Source organism: Osmerus eperlanus, chromosome 4 (assembly GCF_963692335.1).
Source record: "Osmerus eperlanus chromosome 4, fOsmEpe2.1, whole genome shotgun sequence".
Lineage (NCBI taxonomy): Eukaryota > Metazoa > Chordata > Actinopteri > Osmeriformes > Osmeridae > Osmerus > Osmerus eperlanus.
In genome coordinates, this window is record NC_085021.1 from 15,822,788 (window position 1) to 15,841,921 (window position 19,134).

At 45.9% G+C, this 19,134-nt stretch overlaps 2 protein-coding genes across 8 annotated transcripts; one reads left to right on the top strand and one right to left on the bottom strand.

Annotated features, from left to right (window-relative positions):
• Window positions 1–58: 58 nt before the first annotated feature.
• On the top strand, window positions 59–13,951 carry asxl1 (ASXL transcriptional regulator 1). Its single transcript, XM_062459663.1, is given in 12 exon segments — window positions 59–748; window positions 4,339–4,427; window positions 4,725–4,842; window positions 4,949–5,114; window positions 5,812–5,975; window positions 6,470–6,554; window positions 7,614–7,733; window positions 8,328–8,494; window positions 8,715–8,811; window positions 9,122–9,227; window positions 9,342–10,320; window positions 10,466–13,951. Coding segments are annotated over 12 exon segments (5,043 nt in total). The 5' UTR covers window positions 59–691; the 3' UTR covers window positions 13,361–13,951.
• A 210-nt stretch (window positions 13,952–14,161) lies between these two features.
• Window positions 14,162–19,092, bottom strand: pcmtd2a (protein-L-isoaspartate (D-aspartate) O-methyltransferase domain containing 2a). Of its 7 annotated transcripts, none has more exons than XM_062459618.1 (6): window positions 18,767–19,092; window positions 17,031–17,349; window positions 16,836–16,938; window positions 16,373–16,544; window positions 16,133–16,256; window positions 14,162–15,942 (listed from the first exon to the last, which is right to left on the bottom strand). In XM_062459618.1, the coding sequence occupies exons 2-6, from the start codon at window positions 17,335–17,337 to the stop codon at window positions 15,494–15,496; spliced, it is 1,155 nt and encodes a 384-aa protein (XP_062315602.1). In that variant the 5' UTR covers window positions 17,338–17,349; window positions 18,767–19,092; the 3' UTR covers window positions 14,162–15,493. The 7 variants fall into 7 exon arrangements, with proteins under 7 accessions (XP_062315602.1, XP_062315595.1, XP_062315601.1 ...); XM_062459611.1 differs by having other exon boundaries at window positions 17,031–17,344; window positions 18,702–19,092; XM_062459617.1 differs by having other exon boundaries at window positions 18,702–19,092.
• Window positions 19,093–19,134: the final 42 nt, after the last annotated feature.

Consider the following 19,134-nt stretch of genomic DNA (forward strand, 5'->3'; position numbering starts at 1 on the left):
TAGCCATAGCTCATCCACCATGTCTTGAAATTGAGTGAATATTTTTCAGCGGTTCTGCTTTTTGCTGTTAGGCATAGTAATATATTTACGTGAAATGAAGGCGTCGCAAATTCCCTTTTAAAATACGTGTACGTTACAGCGTTTTCCTGTGTTTTTGTGTGGTTTCACTTCAACTGCCGTCGTAGCACTTTGTAGTCCGACTGAGAGAGGGGGTGGGGAAACGATAGTTGTTTTGTGTTGCATTCCTGCAGTGTGTCTGACCTTTGACCTCGTTGTTGTGTTCTCTCCGCCTTGCATTCCAAAGTGAGGGTTTCCTGCAGTACACCAGAGGCGCTCGCAGCTAGGGCTCGCTCACTTTGCGCCCCATTTGTATTTACTACTGCTAGCCAGCTAGCCAGCCACCCACCTTTGTAGCCAACATTACGGAGTACATTAGCATACAACATATGATGAGTACGTCTGGCTAGGTAACTGGCTAGGGAATACAAGACGAGCGAGAAAAACAAGTCAGTTGTTGGTAGCCTAGCAAAACGGGTGTCCTGCTAGGTAGCTCTAGCTAGCTTGCTAAAAAGCTAACCAGTTAGCGCGCACGGTTTTCTGACCCACCGACCGTATTTAGCTTGCTTTGTGGCAGCTGAAGATAGACGCAGCCCTACAGGGAGTAGTGTACCAAGCTTTCAGAGAGAAGGAAATGAAGGACAAACAGAAGAGAAAGAAGGAGCGCACGTGGGCAGAGGCTGCTCGCATGGTAAAATATATAATCGATCTTATTTTTCATGAATCTAAGGTAAGGTACTGACAGCCTGTATGCGCCAGCATAGACGAACAACAGCCCCCATGTATGGCTAGATTGTCAGCCACAGAGCTCAGTCTATGCGCTGCGGTCAGCTAGCTAGCTATTATTGTATGTTTGGTACCAATATAGCTATATTGACTAAGGTTAGGGTAGCTACTCTACCTGGCTAGCAAAGAATGCTATTATATAATTCACTGTGTCAATGGCTACACAGTAAGATTGACAATTAAACCACAAGCACATTCTCGAACAATATACATATAATTAGCGATTAGTAATTACTCGCTAGCTAACACTTATTGTTGACAGTACATAGTTTGCCAGCGTACAACGTTAGCCAGCAAGCCGCTAGCTAATATATCTTGCTAGCTATGTGCTAATGTTTGCCCCCTTTGTTTAGCTTATGCTAGCTATTCTAGCGAGCATGAGAAAATGCCTCTCAATAAGCAACGTTTCCAGAAATTGTTTCACATTGATGGAAACTATCTGTACCAGGCAGTTGCATCGTGCTATTTACCTAGCTTTTCAGCGGCTGTAGATAGCTATAGACATATTAATCCACGAGTGAAAAATTGCTAGCTAAATTGATTCATATTCAGTCAATGATAAATATCTCGACCGAAATGGGTCAAGAAAGGTCGTATACAATTGTCAGATAAATGTCAATTATCATTGATCTGTATCAGTTGAGTTGATGTCTAACATTAGTTATACACCAAGTTACTCTTCCACCATCCAACTAGCTCGCTAGTCATCTAATCATCGTGGTGTCTAGTTTGTAATAATCATCCATCTGTATCAGTTGAGTTGATGTCTAACTCAACCTATACACCAAGTTACTCTTCCACCATCTATCTAATCGTCTTGGTGTCTAGTTAGCTGTCTAGTTAACAGCTAACATCAAGGCTAGTTGATTAGTTACATAGTTTGCTGTGATGCATTCCCTTTCCAAAGGAGGCCTACTTACTTTGAAGTACGATAAATCAGCCAGGTATGAATGGCTGAACTAATATATTTGTGCCACTGTCTTGACTATATTATGTTGAAACACTTACAGTACATGCGTTCTTCTTGTCATGCAGGACTAGCTATTGTATAAGAAGCAATACAAGTTTATCCATAAACAAACCTTGTTTACACCTTTCATCATGTATCACTCATCAACCAATGCCCAATTTGATTAGTTTAGGTGAAGTTGTCTGCTATTGAGTAATATCTGTTAAAAATGTGTGTCTGAGTTCATTTGCCAGAGCCTACATTTAATGCTTCCTATCAATGTCAGTCTCATCTATGCATTGCAGTGCAACAAAGCCCTTTGCCTTTTGGGGTAAGGCTGTGGCCCTCTGCATGTATTTATAAACAGGGCCCATGTGTTGCAGCAAAGCCTTGTGTTGGGACTTTGAAGCTTTTGTGGGAGCCGAAATCTCTTGGAGTCTTGGATTTTGGCAGAATAGGTTACAATCTCAAGCTCTACTTTTGGTCTCATTTGACAGCTAGTCTTTTACTTGTTACTACCTTAATATAACTTCATATTATCAAAACAATGATAGAGCCTGATCCTATTAATTAACATCAGAATAACATGAGCATTGACTGCATGTGCTTATGTATACTTGTATAACGTGATCATTCATTTGTCCATCTGAGGGAGTGCTCATGGTGAGACGCATATCCTAGATTTTACAAATCTGCATGGTCTTGTAGAGACATGCTTGCTTATGCATGCTTACTTCTTCTATGACATAGGGGTACGTTTTAGAGATTTGGAACCAGTCCAAAATCTCTACACAATTGTTAAGCCAAAAGTTGTTATATTTATAAATATGCTAATTACATAGCCTTTTATCATCCCCGGACTCTTAGTTTTCTACCATCACTTGAATCTCATGTTTTTATTTTTCAGACGATACTCTAAACAAAATTATGTTTTCATATACATTTTTAAAGATTTGGGTAGCGAGTGAGGTGTCACATTTTTTGTGACAACAGCTAGGAGTTCAGTTGTGTGGCAAAGTAGGCTATGCACAGCGTAGCCTACTTTGGATCAAAAGGATCTGAAGTGGATAAGTTGTTCAACTTCCACCATTTAGATAATTTGAAGATTTTGTGACAGCCTTCAACCTCATTAGCAGTGTATACAATATTGATTCTGGAATTAATATGCCAAGAGACGCAGTTCTCTTAATTGATATGTGAATATATTTTATAATGTATATTTAATATACATTAACAAGCTCACTCTAGCAGACAAATGCTGAACTATGAATTTGAAGATTCATTATGCAAAAATAGTATTGAGCTATGGATGGTTGAATAATATTCCATTAAGCACCTTGGACAGCCCTCTTAACGACTTTGTTACAATGCACTTTATAAATATTGTGTATGCACTTGGAAAACAGATGTAGGCCTACCTCCATCGTTAGAAAGGCACATGCAGCCTTACATAAAACTTATGACCATCGTTATTGGGAAACCGGACCTATGACAAGAAGCAACAGCTTTTTGAGTTCATGGCAGACTTTGTGTCTGATTGCATTGGATTCTTATAATCACTTTATTGTCATTTCAAGAGAAGCCAAATTCTTCATTCACTCTAGATCTTTGACCACGTTAAATAGTTTTTGCCACCAACATTTCTACTTAGGTAAAATATAACGTTGATCTGAACTAGGCTTTGATACTTGAGATTTTTATGGAGCTTTTTATGCTCTGGGTTTTCTTCATTGATGAGACGGGTTAGGCCATCGTCTCCATAGTTTAAAGAGTGCTAACATAGGACACATCCAGCTTCTGGTCCTAGGACTCTTTTATGACATTAACTTTTCTGCAGTATAAATGATCACATTTATGTTACTCTGCCTTGTGTGTGTGTGTGTGTGTGTGTGTGTACTAGTGTGTGTGTGTACTAGTGTGTGTGTGTGTGTACTAGTGTGTGTGTGTGTACTAGTGTGTGTAGATGCATGAGCTTTCTGTGCTTGTGTCTGTCTGATTTAGGCCTACCCTTCCGCTTAGTCCCATTTCCTGCAAGTCAGTAGGTTTGTTTAAAGCAGTGCTATTCCCAGTATGTATGCATGCTGTATTGTTATCTCTCTTGTCACAGTACTCCATTATATCCTGTTAGAGCTACATTCAGGAGGGCTTGATTGTAGACTTTTGTGTAAAATGTAAAATATATGTTTTTATTACAGGGTAATATAGAAAGTCATATGTAGGTTTATTATGCTGCATCATTGTTAAATTGGTTGTTTCCCCCTATACCTCAATTGATAGTTCTGGGTGTTGTATAGGTGTGTGCTAGTCTGTTTTGTTTTGTACTGGAGATTAAAGTCACATGGTTTCTGCTGGTGAAGTTGGTGCGGTTAGGTTAAATGTTTTGAAGCGTTTTAATAAACAGAAACTTTTGTAACTGCCTTTGAGTCTTTTACATGAAGGGTAGAACTACTGTAACTGTTTTCCTACACATTTTATTATTTTTTATAAACATTTTTCAATCCGTTCATTAGTTATTTTGATCATTTATTATTGTCAATGTTTTTCAGGTCCTCGAGAACTTCTCTGATGCTCCAATGACACCAAAACAGATCTTACATGTTATACAGACAAAGGGACTCAAAGAGATGAGGTAATCGTCTAGCACCACACTTTCTTATGCCTCCTCAAATAGTGTATATATAACTAATATCAAGTATTTCTAAGATGCCATTTTAGAAATTTAGAAAGTTAAAATAAAATAATAATAATACAATTGAACTTTTTTCTTTCTCCATCTTCTTCTTCATCTGCATTCCAATGCTGAAATAGAAGGTGAGATCGTTTTCAAATTTTTGCACACAGTGCATACATTTGTCACTTTGCATTTCACCTTATTAATACTCGACACTCATTTTTCTGTCCCTTTTCTTGGCTTCTTTTTACTGGCTGTTAGTGGCACGGCTCCCCTAGCATGTCTGGTGACCATGCTGCACTCCCAAGTACGAGGAGACCGAGTCAAAAACAGCATCTTCTTCAAGCTGCCTGGCAGGATGAGCCTCTTCACATTAAAGGTATGGGATTACAAATCCCTTCAAATACACCCATGTAAACATACACACACACACACACACACACACACTTGCAGGAGTGTTTCTCAACAAAGCTCTGTCATTGTAGAAAAACGCCCTGCAGTGGACCAAGAGTGCTACAGAGTCAGACACAGTGGAATCTGCCGCCACCACTACCCCAGCCTCCACCACCAGCACAGCAACAGCTGCCCCCGCAGACGAGCAGGAGAGCTGTGACTCCACAGAGACTACTGCTGCCAGTGGAGAGAACGATGGTAGTTATAACCAGTTCACCCTGAGGGGTATTGAACATCACCCTTCTGTGATGAAGATGTAAATCAGTTTATTAGCATTACATTTCAACGACTAGAATGGTGGTAACTATTCGTAACAAATAGTCTTCCTCATTCTCTAAAGCACTCTGCATTAACCTGGCTAATTGGACTTGGGGAAAATGTAATTTCTGTCTTGAGCTTGAACTGGAGCTTTAGCAATAAAGCAAACCAGAGAGGCCTGTTTTTTTTGGGGGGGGGAGCCCAAGATGTGTTTGTTGCCATGGTTGTATGACACTGCTAGCTGTGGCCTAGATCACATATGTTTAGTGTAGGTGCATGATTGGGATCCAACAACATCTCCCTTCCAGTTTGTTACATTTCCATATACTAAGCCACGGGAATAGTGATGGGCATGTTTATTTGAATAAACAGCCATTTAAACAACCTGCTTATCAGTATTGTATTTGAGACAAAGAGCATTCCTTGTCTTTTGTGTGGGCCTTTTTTGATCAGTCATGTCTAAATCAAAATGCATCCAACCCCTTTGAAACAAAACAAGTACAAGTCATTCTTCCCACTTCAGTTTCCTTCCCTCCTTTCATCTTGTCTAACAAAGTCATACAGTTTGGATTGAGGCAGGATTAAAAGATAGCATATGAAGGTACACTGGCTAACCCAGCTCTGTCCTCCCCTACAGCGTCAGTAGATGAGACCTCCTCGAGTGCCTCATGCTCTACAGACCCTCCGCCCCAAAACCAGCCCCAGACCCGGCTGAGCAGAGCAGGACAGGCACGCTCCGACGCCCAGACCCAGCACACCCCGCCCCAGCATGCCCAGACCAGGCTCAGCCGCTCCAGACAAGTAGGCACTGCACAAGCCCTCACGCTGTCTCTCTCGCTCTCTCTCTTTCTTTCGCTCTCTCTCGCTCTCTCTCTCTTCTTCTCTTCTCTTTGGGAATGATATGTAAGGGAGATTTCCTTTTTAATTACAAATGTATTTGGAGACGTTAATACTGTTACATTACACTACTAGCTACTACAGAGCTAATATATACAACTTAACCAAGGCAGCTTTGTCTCCATCCAGTCAGACAGAAACCTGCCATGTTAACCCAAGACTGAGTTCTGGAAAATATAGTTGATTAATGCAAATGTTCCCTTGAGTAACCACTGTCTCTCTAATGGCTGAACAGTTAACACAGATTCGATTGAATTAGTATTAATAATATAACAAATTATGACATGCGGTTTGATAATTGAAATTCAAACATTTGACATGGCTGCAGTGTTTTCCTCTTTAGTTTTTAATGAGATGTTCTTCCTCTGTTGATCTCTCTCTCTCGGTCACTGCTGCAGTCTGGGAGACAGAGGAAGAAGGCCGTGATGATGCCACGCGTTGTCCTCACGCCGCTCAAGGTCAACGGTGAACACGTCCCCTCGGGTATGTACTCTTCTCTACCAGCCGACTCTGCCCCAGACTCGCTCTCTCCCTGTCCTAGTACACACACTCACACACAGAGTGTCATGTTGCACTAGAGAATGTCTGGATCGCACCTTCTACGACTGTAGACAAAGCAAGACAATATCAGGATAACCATTGCCAAACTTTCTTCTCAGCGTCATCGACAAATTGGAAATGAAATCTGCAAAGAAGATGGGGTAGAGTCAGAGAGTGGTAGTCAACATATTTGATCTTGTCTATGTTTTTCAATAAGAAGGTGATAGCTAAGACTTCCTTTAAAATCCTCAGTAACCGTTAACAGGAAAACACTCCTGTATGTGCTTCAAATAGAATTTCTGCCTTCAACTCAGTTTTTCCAATCGTTACGTTCATTGGATGAACTTTGGTTGTAGAGTCCTTAATCCATTGCCTTCCTATGGGTACCATTAAACCAAATACACCATCAAAACCTTTTCCAGCAAATTATTTGGTTTTCTCTGCACTTGTGTGCTAATCGGCCTTCCTATGCCTGGCAGTACCCTGGAACTTTCCCCTCCTTGTGGCTAGTTGTCTGTCAGTTTTTATCTGTGCAGGATACTTCTCCTTACCATTCTATGCACCTGCGATGTCTGTCGCCCCTTCTGCTTGTGTGTGCACCTGGAATATCAGCCCCCCACCTGCCGTATGTCTGAGAGACACTCGGATGCTCTGTGTTTTCATGCTTCGGGCTCAAGCGTCCTGAAGCTCTGCCCCAGATGCTCAGCTTGGATGTGTGACCCCCCCCCCCCCTTTCCCATTCCCACCCAAACTCATCCTCTTTTCCTTTATCTGTGTCTGTGGGTCTGGGTAACTTACCTTCCTCCCTTGCTTTGTGTGTGTGCACTCTGCACACCTGCAGACTCCTGACTCTCGCCCTTGTTATCAGGGCTTTGCTATACCCCTTTGGCCCGTCTTGCTTGGCCAACCTGCCAACCCGCCCCTGCATCACTCCCAGCCTCCTTTCTTCCACATGACCTGAGTGTCTCACTGGCCCCTCCTCCTCCCACCTCTCCCCCTTAGGAGCAGAAGGGAGGCGCAGGGAAGGCTCTAGGGGGGGTCCAGGCCCCACACTGCGCACCCGCCCTGAGCTGGGCTGGAAGCGCCCCCAGCACTTCAAGAGCATGCGTGCCCACCGCTCAGGTACAAGGCTTAGAGCCAAGAAACCCCAACTTCCACCACCCCACTCAATCTCCCCACAGTAACCCCTAAAACACCACTCCCAAACTACTCCTTGGCTTCACCCGATTAATTAATCACTGTCCTAATTTCATGACTGACAATGGACACGTGAGGAATCCTCTGAGTTTATATGGGGATGGATTTAGACGTAGTCTACACAACAATCAAGACTGTTTTTGTCCGTCTGAGAAATAAAAATTTCTTTGATCTTTGTGTTGCCTCAATTAAATTTAGACTACAACAAATACCCCTAAGATGTTGGTACTTTAAGACCAGTATTGGTTATTAATAAGTTGCTCAATGAACGTGACAAGGATTAGCCGGTTGGTGTTTGGTCCTTCAAGTCAGCCTAACTCTGAACTAAACCACCTTAAATTTTGAGTGCTATTTTGATGTCGTTAGTTGCTTAACTAAAATGCCTGGTTGTGCCGCTGGTTAACCAAATACTTCATCTTTGCTGGCAATGAGAAACATTGCACATGACTTGCCTCATTCAATAAAAAGCCATTGTGTGTGTTTGTAGCTGCTGAGCTTAAGGGTTGTCTGTGTATACAGGTCCGATGAAGAGGAGCCGAGGAGGGGTAGAAGTGGACTTTGAGACCCCTGGATCCATCCTGGTCAACACCAACATCCGGGCCCTCATCAACATGCGGACCTTTGCAGCCTTCCCGCCACACTCCCAACAGCAGCTCCTGCAGCTCCTCCCCGAGGTGGATCGTCAGGTCAGTGTGTGCATGTGTGACCTGCGACCCCCCAGGTCATCACACATACCTGGTGTCTCCTCTTTCATTAACACTCATTCATCAGTAACATTGGATTCAAATCAAGATCCAACTCAGTCCGAAAGCCATCAGGAACAATCTGTGTTGTTAAGGACTCTACCTATCCTGGTGATCTAAATGACACCTGACTGTGTTTTGTTTTCGTCTCTCCTCCTCCCAGGCTGGACCGGACGGTCTGGCTCGTCTCAGTAGCTCGGCTCTTAATAATGAGTTTTTCACTCATGCCTCCCAGAGCTGGAAAGAAAGGCTAGCAGAAGGTGAGTATGACGAGCCTGTCAGATGGTGGGGCTTGATGATGTCCTCAGTCATGGAACATCTTCGAGGATGTATCACCTAAATCCAAGTCACAGCAGACATGTGCATTTAGCTCTCGTACCATGGACATCAAATAGATACAAAAGCCTCAAAAGGAGCAGTGGGCACCCTAATGATGACCTAAAGCTAGCTGGCTCTGCCCTTGCCATAGAGCACAAGAGTAGCCAAGTAAATGAAAATGTTCTTAACTATAGAATCACAGTACTAAAACAATATACTGTTTTTTTGTGTTCGTTCTTTTGACATTTTCAGGTGAGTTCACTCACGAGATGCAAGTGCGCTTCCGGCAGGAGATGGAAAAGGAGAAGAAAGTGGAGGCGTGGAAGGAGAAATTCTTTGAAGAGTACCATGGCCAAAAGTACATGAACACAACTAGTTTCAATCCAGCCTTTATATGCTTTGACATTCAATGAGCTGATTTTGGTTGCATTTGGCTTTTAGCATTTATGCATATTCTCTGTATCGCCCATAGATCTGGCCTGACACGAGAGGAGTCTTTGAAGTTGACAATGAGCGAAGCTGCAGATGGCGCCACCAGTGTTTTAGACAGCGAGGTGGCCGCCGTGGCAGCTGGGACACCCAAGCGTCGGAGCGTAGGACGCAGACGGCGAGACGGCAGGATGAGGAGGCGCACGCGGGCTGACCTGAGGCGCAGAGCACGGCGCACCCTCTGCAAGGCCACCACCCCAACTCTTCAGTCTCCGGAGCAGGCCGAGGGCACTCCCCCCCTAGATGCCGTTTCAGTCTCTGCGTGCTCGCCCATGGCTGAGGCTACTGTGGTCCAAGGAGAGGTGGTCCTGCAGGCTGAATCTGGGTTGGAGGTTCCTTCGGAGTGTGCCTCCCCTGCCCCAGTGCCTTCCCCTGCCCCCGTTTCCTCCACCGTGCCAGGGCCCAGTTCGGTGCCCAGTTCGGTGCCCAGTCCGAGCCCCAGCCCGGCTTCCATCAGTGCCAACGAGGAGCCTGAGGTCACGGCCCGTCTACTCCCTGAAGAACCCACACCTGCCATGGCCTCGACATCATCTCCATCCTCCTCTTCCTCTTCTTCCTCCTCCTCGTCCTCCCCCTCCTCCTCTCCCTCCTCCCCTTCCTCCGACAGGCCGGGGGTCTTTGCTGCCGGCCTGGACTCGTCCTCCTCGTCCTCGTCTGCCTCCTCCACCGCTGCAGCCGCTGTCGACCCGTTGGATGACGGCGCCTCCGTGGTCACTTCCGTCACTGGTGGCACTGCCACCAGCAGCCGTGAGAGCAGCCCTGCCGCCAGCCCAGCGCCTGCCCCCTCCTCCGCCCAGCTCAAGGATCAGAAGAGGAGGCCAGATGAGCCCCAGGCCTTCTCCAGCTTTCCCGAGAAAAGGCCCCGGCTTGACGACCGTCAGTCCTTTCGTACCACAATCGACAGTGTCCACTCGGAAAAGCCACAGCCGACAACCGAGGAACCCAAGGTCCCACCTATCCGGGTATGACCAATATTTGATAAAACTTTATTGTGGAGGTAGACATAAGCCATGAATTAGCATAGTGATTTACCTGCCCCATATTAAGAGTCCATGTTAAGGTATCATTCTGAGGTGTGACATGTTTCTGTTGTCTATGTTTCTGCAGATTCAACTCTCCAGGATCAAACCGCCCTGGGTCAAAGGCCCGCCCACCTACCAGATCTGTCCCCGCATCGTCCCCCCCGGCGAGGGCTCGCGGCGGTCGGGCACGGGGGCGCGCACCCTGGCAGACATCAAAGCCCGGGCCCAACAAGCCAGGGCCCAGCGCGAGGCCGCTGCTGCTGTTGCAGCCACTGGCGACGGGGCAGGGCCGGGCGGGGGTGGGTTGCGGACTGGTACTGGGCTATCGGATCGCAGCAGTGGACGACGAGCGCGAGAGCACCCAGGACCTGTCGAGCCCGGAGGAGGAGGAGGAGGAAGAGCAGGGGGAGGTAGCTTGGAAGAGCAGGGATCGCCTGCGGACTCTAATTCGTCTGGAGCACAACTACAGTCTTCCACTGTAGAGCCCTCAGAGAGGACCCCTCAGCCTGCACCATCACCCTCCCTGTCCACAACTTCTACGTCCTTGTCTTCCGAGCCCCCACAAACCCCTACTCCTCCTTCACCCACTAGAGAGGACAAGGCGGAGGAGCTCAGTGGAGAGGAAGGGACTGCAGCAGTGTCCCAAAGCACCTCCAATGGACCTCTGGACGAGACGGCAACTTCTCCAGCTCTGGAGGCTGAGGCTGTCGCCAACTCTGCTGCCTCCGAGAGGACAGATGGACCGGGTGAAAGTCTGTCCCTGGCTCCTACCTCCATCCCAGACTCTTTACCCAGGTTTGGGGCCCAGGGTGTTGATGTGATTAGGAGCTTGGCAGCCCCCAGTCAGCTGTGGGAAGGAGAGCAGGCTAGAGCTGAACACAGAGGGTCTGGGGCGGGAGGAGGCGGGGTCATCCAGCATGGCTCCCACCACGTAGGGCCCCAGGAGGCCCCCCCTGCTTCAGGCAGAGAGGCTCGTAACCAGGCTGAAAGACAGCAAGCAGACACCCCACCCCTCACACAACTTCCCGTCTCGATTAGAGAGAGGGTGGATGAATCCGGGGCTCATAGTGACTCCACGGAGACTGCGTCTGATTGTGAGAATGAGAGCCAGGAAGACGATCCCCTCAGTGATTGGCACCATCACCTCGCCAGCGCCCAGCGCAATGGTACTACGCACTTACACAGAGGCTCCTTGCCGCTGCACAGCCAGCCAGTTATCCACAGTCCTCCCCCTCAGAACCAGCAGCCGGTCATCCAGGCCCACGTGTCGAGCCGGCACGGGCAGACAGTCATCCAACCCCGCTTCCCCAACGGTCTGTCCAGTCAAGCACACCCTCAGTCTGCCCCGAAGCAGCAACAGCTGGCTGGACGTTCTCACCTCCAACCTCTAGACCACCAAGGTCACCCTCCAACTCAGTCCCAATCTCAACGGGGCCACAGACTGATGGATGGAAGTGGAAACATGTTTGCCAAAACAGAAACCAATGATGACTCTAAGGTAGGCAGCAGGGCCACTCCTGAGGATGACTGTAGGGCGGGGATCAAACCCTCTCAGACGCCCCCCATTGCTGCTACCACTACAGGCTCTAAGAGGCTCCCCAACTCCAGCAGACCTGTTTCCACTGTGGAGGCTAACAATCCCCTGGTCACTCAGCTGCTGCAGGGTAGTTTATCCCTGGAGAAGGTCCTTCCCCAATCCCACTCAGCCAGCAAGCTGGAGATCAACCGGCCTGGGGCACCCCCATCTGGCCCCCAGCCAAGGGGTCCTCCACCTAGGAACCCAGGCCCTCGACTCCGGGGCCAACCTGAAGCTACAGGGGAGTCCCCCTCTCCAGAGTTGTCGTCCTTCTCTCAGAGCCAGCAGAAGACCCCTGCAGGCCGCGGCTCCCCAGGGGCGGGCCGCTGCTTCGGGCCCTCCCCATCTCGCATGGCCTGCCTAATGGAGGAGGCCTCATCCCGCGCCACAGCCATGCAGCAGTACCTCTCGCAACAGCCAGGTGGTGCTGTGCCACCAGGGGCAGTGCCTGTCATAACCTCCCTCTCTTCCTCCTCGTCCTCTTCGTCGTCCTCCTCGAGACGCGGCTCAGACTTCAACTCCCAGAGTACAGCAGCCTTTGAGTCGGCTGTTATCAGAGAGTCGTCTCTGCCTCAGGCTTCGCGGGGAGCCACTCCAGATAGGCCAGCTGGTGTTCAGCAGTCCCCCTACCGGACTACTCCGGATGCCCCCTCACCTCCTCACGGCGACCTCTGCCCCACCGAAGTGGTGCCCACCATCAAGATCAACTGGCACCCCTCTAAAGCCCTGCCCACTCAGACCCACCCCCACCAACAGCAACACTCACCTGCACCTAGCGTGAAGAATGAGGTCACCTCGCGACCCTCTTGCCAATCTCTTGCCAAAACCTCCCCTTCTGCTCCAATAGGTAGTGGGGCACCGATAGTTGTTACCAAAAAAGAGCCTCTGAACTCAGTGGACGGTTATCTGGGTGGAGGCGCTATGGAGGGACTGCTCAACATGGAGATGTCGTTAGCCAGGATGGCCAAGAAGGAGCATAACAAATCTTCCTACTCCTCTGCCTCCCCTTCCTCCTCCTCCTCTCCATCATCCGCCTCGTCTGCCTCCTCCCTTCCCTTTCAGTTGTATGGGAAGCTGCCCAAGCAAGGTGGAGGTGTTGGAGGAAGTGGCGGTGGAGGCAATGCTCCTGGCTTTAGCTACACCGCCAATGTGTCTGTTATGGATGGCAGTGGGTTTTCAAGAAGCATCGCCGATGGGGTCCTACAGCTGCGCCCACGACATGGCTCTGCCCAGAGTGCTACTCTCAGCATCCAGGCCTTTGCCGACAGTGCTGCAGAGGAGGTGGCACTGAAGTGCTCGTGCCGCCTCAAGGCCATGATCATGTGCCAGGGCTGTGGCGCCTTCTGCCACGACGATTGCATCGGCCCCTCCAAACTGTGTGTGTCTTGTCTGGTGGTCAGATAAGCGTGTTTCTACCAGTCTACACTACTGTGGGTATACCTTTACACACCCATTTAAAATATTCAAGTATTAAACACCCAGAACTTATGAATAGGACAGAAGAGGGGTGTTTGGACGTGTACAGAACCCTGATGAGGGTAGAGAGGGGAGGCACAGGGACAGGATGTTGCCTTGTATTATAAAATTGGTCTGTATTTTTTTGTTGCACATTTTTTCTAATGCCGTTCTGATGTTGTTATTATTATTATTATTGTTGTTTAATATGTGAATTTACAGGGCATGGTTGGTTGTGCCTTTTTTTTTCTCTGAAACATTTACCTCATCTTATCTTTACACACCCATCATCAATTGTGTGAAAATGATGGCTGTTGTTTTTCCGTTCTCTCCTAGCTGGCACATAGGGCTTCGAGAAACTTGTTGTTCTTGTCTCTTTTCGCAAAGAAATATTTTTTTAACCATTAAAGCCAATGGCATTGTTTCCTTTTTTGTATGTGCTTTGTCATTTAGTTTTTCTTCCAAAGTTATGTCTGTTCTTGCAGTTAACTTGCAGTTAAGCACAGTATTCTGTACCAATAAAACAAAGAATGAGCAGTCTGTTGTTTAAAAATGGCATTCGTTTTGCAGATTGTAGTAATAGAGATGTGTATTGGCCCCTTTTCCTGATAAAATTAAAATATATCACCAAGAAATACATTTCAGGATTCCTACCTCATTAATACAGTGTTTGGGTACAGACTATTTCTGGCCATTTAGTGGACCCATAACTTTCTAAATGTATGTCAGTTCAATGTATTTGATATCAACAGCAATCAAGGCATTTTTATTTTTTCCCCCAAAGTAAAGTCTTATAGTCACAATACTGATCGTCATACATTTGCAGGACTAATCAACAACTTAACACCAAGTGAAGAAAGATTTGAACACATCCAGTGCTAGAGATTTTTGGCACCGATGAATCAGACATTAGAAAATACAACATCAATAGGACAATAACAAGTCCCTCACATAGACATTTACACTTGCAAAAAACACAAGCTCATCAGCACAACTACTTTTGCTGGAGGAGGAAGCAATTCCCACAAGACAGCATGATATATGCATAATAAGAGTGCACATTAGCACATCTAATGCCCATCCCCAGACTTTTGAGAGTTGGAAAAGTTGAATTTTGTTGTTCCCTTAAGCTCTCAAAAACTGACATCACTTACAAACTGACAAGCTCACATTTGCAACATGGTCAAATAATTCTGTCCTGCATTAGATAAACTACAAGCACTTGGGTACAGGGTGTTGGGGGTGTAATGGTGGCAGTTTCAAAAGGGATACAAGTTTGACAAAAGTGCAGGGCATTGATCTATGTATTGATCAAATATTCACATACAGTAAACCTATGGAGTGCAAGAAAGTACTAAATAATACAATCTTGAACTTTTTAGCATTCAAGAGAAAAATACTTTTTTTTTTTGTCGCCAACCTCGTTTTCATGAATAGCACGACTACAGTCTATGGGTCAAGGCAATGCAAAAAAAAATGATACTCAGGCAATGCCAAAATTGTTTTACTGCAACCTTGTGTTTAAGGTTATTTGGTAGCGTGCTTTTCGTATAGAATTGGCCCCTTCAGCAAAATCGCTTTGATAAGCATTTAGGACAGACAGAAGGAAAAAGACATTATAAACATGAAGACAATATACACACTTTCCAGGATTCAAACAGGTCAAATTCAACCATATTCATACTATGTCCATTTTAACGTGAAATGGTATCACAATTGAACATTTAGGAGAAATTCAAAGTCTCTAAACACAAAAAGAAATAGGAACTAGATGAGACCAGTTTCTCTTGTGTCAGACGACAAGGGGAATGGAAAGCGTACGTGGCTGGTGCCATGATATGAGGACTCCAGTGTTCAGGGAGAAGGAAGGGGTGTCGGGCTGGGGATAGTTCAAGGTGCTCTCCAATTTTCTAACCCACTTTTTTCATCTTCCAAATTGAAAGAGAACTGTCTCTGGTAAATGGTTTACACTCATAGCCACTCAGTAGTACTAGTCTATTTGATCTGCATTTCCCACAACAAATCCAGACGGGGCACGGGAACGAGTAAGGGAACAGCAATGCACAGCCTTCGAGCCCTGCATTACTTTTCTCTGTAGTGCAACAGATACATCTTTAGCGGCTCAGGGAGAGGCAGGCCCAAGATCCTCTCTCTCAGCTGGTTAACTGTAGCTTCAATCAAGAGAGCCCCATCCTCCCTTCTCTCTTCTTCGTCTTGATCAAGCTCCTCCTCTTCCTTGGGCTCTGCTATGGCCCTGCAGTTCTCTCCCTCCTCTTCCTCTTCGCTGTCAGAGAAGTTGTTGTTGTCATCCATGGGCTCAGGGATCAGGCGGCTCATGAAGACGTAGCGGTTGGAGAGTAAGGTGGAACCACGCTGTTGAGCCCGCCTCCTTCTGAGCCTCTCCCCACCACCACGTGTTAACCTTCTCCTGGGCAGAGGCCCTGCCCCTACACCCACCACTGTCTGCTTCAGGTTATGACGGATGGAGATACGAGCCAAGTCCTGCAGATTCCTCACCTCAAACATGGTGGCTGAAGAAGTAAGAAGACATTTTGATCAATTATCAATGTACTTATTAAAGTTGTCAATCCTAACCTAGCATTTGCATTCAAAGGGAGGTACTTTACAGACCTGAAAATCATGGTTTGAAGCTGACATCCAAAATACAAAAATCTTCACCTTTCACTATCATAGCCCTAATCATTACAATAAAGTACTTACGTAAAGGCACTGCTCTTGGTTTACTGTTGTCTCTATGTTTGGGCAGCACCAGCGGGGCAAAAGACACTGCTATGATCTTCTTGGTCTCCCAGCTATTGTAGCTTGTCCGTGTGATCTTGGTCAACTAAAAGGGAAGCAAGGCAAATGTGTAGTTCAAATGTACGACAAACTGAAGATGTTTTCTGTCCTAAAATGGTATGTGTAAAATGAAAGTGTTGGTGTAGAGTTTTGCAAACTGACCTTCTCCTCAAGGGGTAGGACAAGGATTCCACCTATTTTCAAAAGATTTTTCATGTAGTCCTCATGTTCCTTCTGGACACCGGCTCCACAGTACACCCTGTCATACTGGCGGCTCTCAGGGGCAATCTCCAAACAATTCCCTGCCACAAAGCATGGCTCGCAGAACTCAAACCTTCAAACACACACATACAAATAATGGATAAATACTAAACAATAAGGTTGATAGATCAAAACTGTATGAATTTACTAAGGAACAGTGTAATAGCATTTGTATAATATTTATGTGCCCTATTTTCTTTGCTCTCTTTATTTAGTTACTTATTAGTTTCCTTGCGCAAACAGCAAGCGATGTTACAACAAGGTATACACTGACGTGAACTGCAACAGACAGTCAAATATGTACATAGTGTACTACAGAAAACAGTATGTGTCTCTGTGTTTGAGTCATGTGTGTTTAAAATACCTGTCAAAGCTGTCACTTGTCTTAATGAAGAACTCCAGTTTCTGATATGCATACTCAATGACATCTGTATGCAGCTCAACCCCATGGTTTACTCCAAATGGACCTGCAGATGGCGTGAGAAACCAGAAGAGAGACTCACCCATATATCAACACTTAGTACTGACAACACTTGCTTTAGAGTTGTGGTGAACTCACCCAGTATAAGGCCCACCATTGTGCTGAGATAGCCTGTGCCACTGCCCAGATTAAGGAAGGACAATCCAGGCTGTAAATCTAAGGCCTCCATCACCTCAGAGTAGATACATGGGGCGGATAGGTGAATGTTGCCATGTCGCCAGGCTAGGTCTTTATAGGCGCTGTCCCTGAACTCCTCTAGGTAGTAGTCAGCTCGATCAATGGCCCTGAATGCACTCTCTACCAACTCTGAACGGATGTACTGAGCCTCCTTCAGGTTGTCAATCAACTCATCATTGTCTTCCCCCGCACTCACTGCCCCTCCCATCTTTGCACTGCACTAGCACAGAGAGAAAGACAAACACAATTGACATAATAAACCAGTATTTTCAGACAATTACATTTTCAAACAATTACAATTACATTAGATGAGACACAGTCTCATCTTTATGTTCATTTTGATACCCAGATAACCATAAATTCTGTGCGGGTTTTGAAACGATTTCTCTGTAGATATATCTGAGTAAAATACCCCTTGTTCTCTCATACACAGAAAAATAAAAGAAAATCTTACTATAACTTTAACTTGTCTTTCAGCTTTACTGGAAATAATGCCCTCAGTTTAGATGGGAAGTGGACATCCAGAATTCTGTCTTAGAGGGATAAAACCAGCACCTCCTAGTTGACGCTGCTCACTCACTAGAGCGAAACCAAAAACCCTAACCGTCACTTCTCTGGGAATCCATCTTATGTGATGACAACCATACTGCCCGACAGAGGGTTTCTGGTACAGTAGCTTACCTCTACAGGCTGTCACATCAGAATGGAGAAAGTGCAAAGTCTCCGTGGGTTCTCAAAATGTGTGTATTCCTAAGCCCTGACACACACCCTAAAATGGAGTAATGGGGGTGGAAGTTTGCTGATGAGTTACACACGGCTTCTGCTTGTAGTAGGGTGCAAGACATCAGACACACCTTGTATAAAGGTTTTCTTAGACAAAGATTGTCTAGTAAATTACTAGGCTAATTTAACCACGCGAGGCCATATTGAGTTTGACAAGCACATACCAGTAGGCCTACCTATGGAGAGCAAGTAAATAGAGCCAGTTGATAGAGGAAGACCCACTTTGAATGTATTGGCCAATATTCAGGGAGTTAATATGTAATGGTGTTTTCATGGCTAAAGCAATTCTGACCAAATGAAACATTTATCGGTGACAGTAGACTCTCGTCTTTTATGCAGCGTTCTAATAATGCATGAGTAACCGAGCGGGGGCACTGCAGCTGCTTATAAGTTCCCCCAATGACAATTCCTTGGTAACTGCAGAGGCATATTCCCACCAATCAACGCACACATAAAATACAGCTGCGCCACTGAGTTACAAAGCGTTTTGTGTGGTAAAGGCCAAAAATGTCCAGTGTTTACAAAACTGCCGCTGCTTTATGCAGTATATTGCACTGCCAAACTAGCTTTAGCAAGCGTTCTTTGTAACAATGAAGACAATAGTTTCCTATTCTTGCTAACGTGACAAAATTACAATCCGCCATAGCAATATGAGACGAGCAAATAGGCTACGATCACCTTTGTCTTTGATGATTTGTCGAGTGCAAAGAACGCAGTGCACAACGAGGAAGGGCAAATGTGGTCAAGCCGCACCAGACAAAGAAATCACAATGTTGCTTGTAGGCCTACCGTACACGGAGTGTTTTATCGACGTTTCTCCAAATGTCTAGTTCGTAAAAAGATGTTAAAAGTACCAGTCGTGCGAAGTATTGCCCCAGAAGCACTCAATACATGTCACCTAAATTCTGGATGTAAACATTGACCAGCTGACAGTTTGACGTCATGCACACAAACACAGCAAAATGTGCGCTGAGGTGGAGTTGCACCGCCGCTCAACGCATAACTCTCATCGGATTGTTCCGATGTTCACAGCGGTAATCGGTCAAATACAGAATACATTCATTCTAATGATACTAGACGAAACTGAAAGTTTAACTTTTAAGCTGTAATTACAACTGTTTTGAACTAAACACTGAAATACAGAACCCGCAACGCAAAGCCATACGAGCTCAGATTGGCAACACTGTTTTTCTTTTCCAACATTACATAAAATGACCGACAG

Bases quoted from the DNA above. Each gene is read 5' to 3' on its own strand.
- pcmtd2a (XM_062459618.1), bottom strand. From the start codon at position 17,337: ATGGGAGGGGCAGTGAGTGCGGGGGAAGACAATGATGAGTTGATTGAC. The intron at 16,545-16,835 runs GTATTTTAAACA...GTGTGTTTGAAG, and splicing joins ACAAGTGACAGCTTTGACAG to GTTTGAGTTCTGCGAGCCAT. The intron at 15,943-16,132 runs GTAAGTACTTTA...TTACTTCTTCAG, and splicing joins ACCAAGAGCAGTGCCTTTAC to CCACCATGTTTGAGGTGAGG.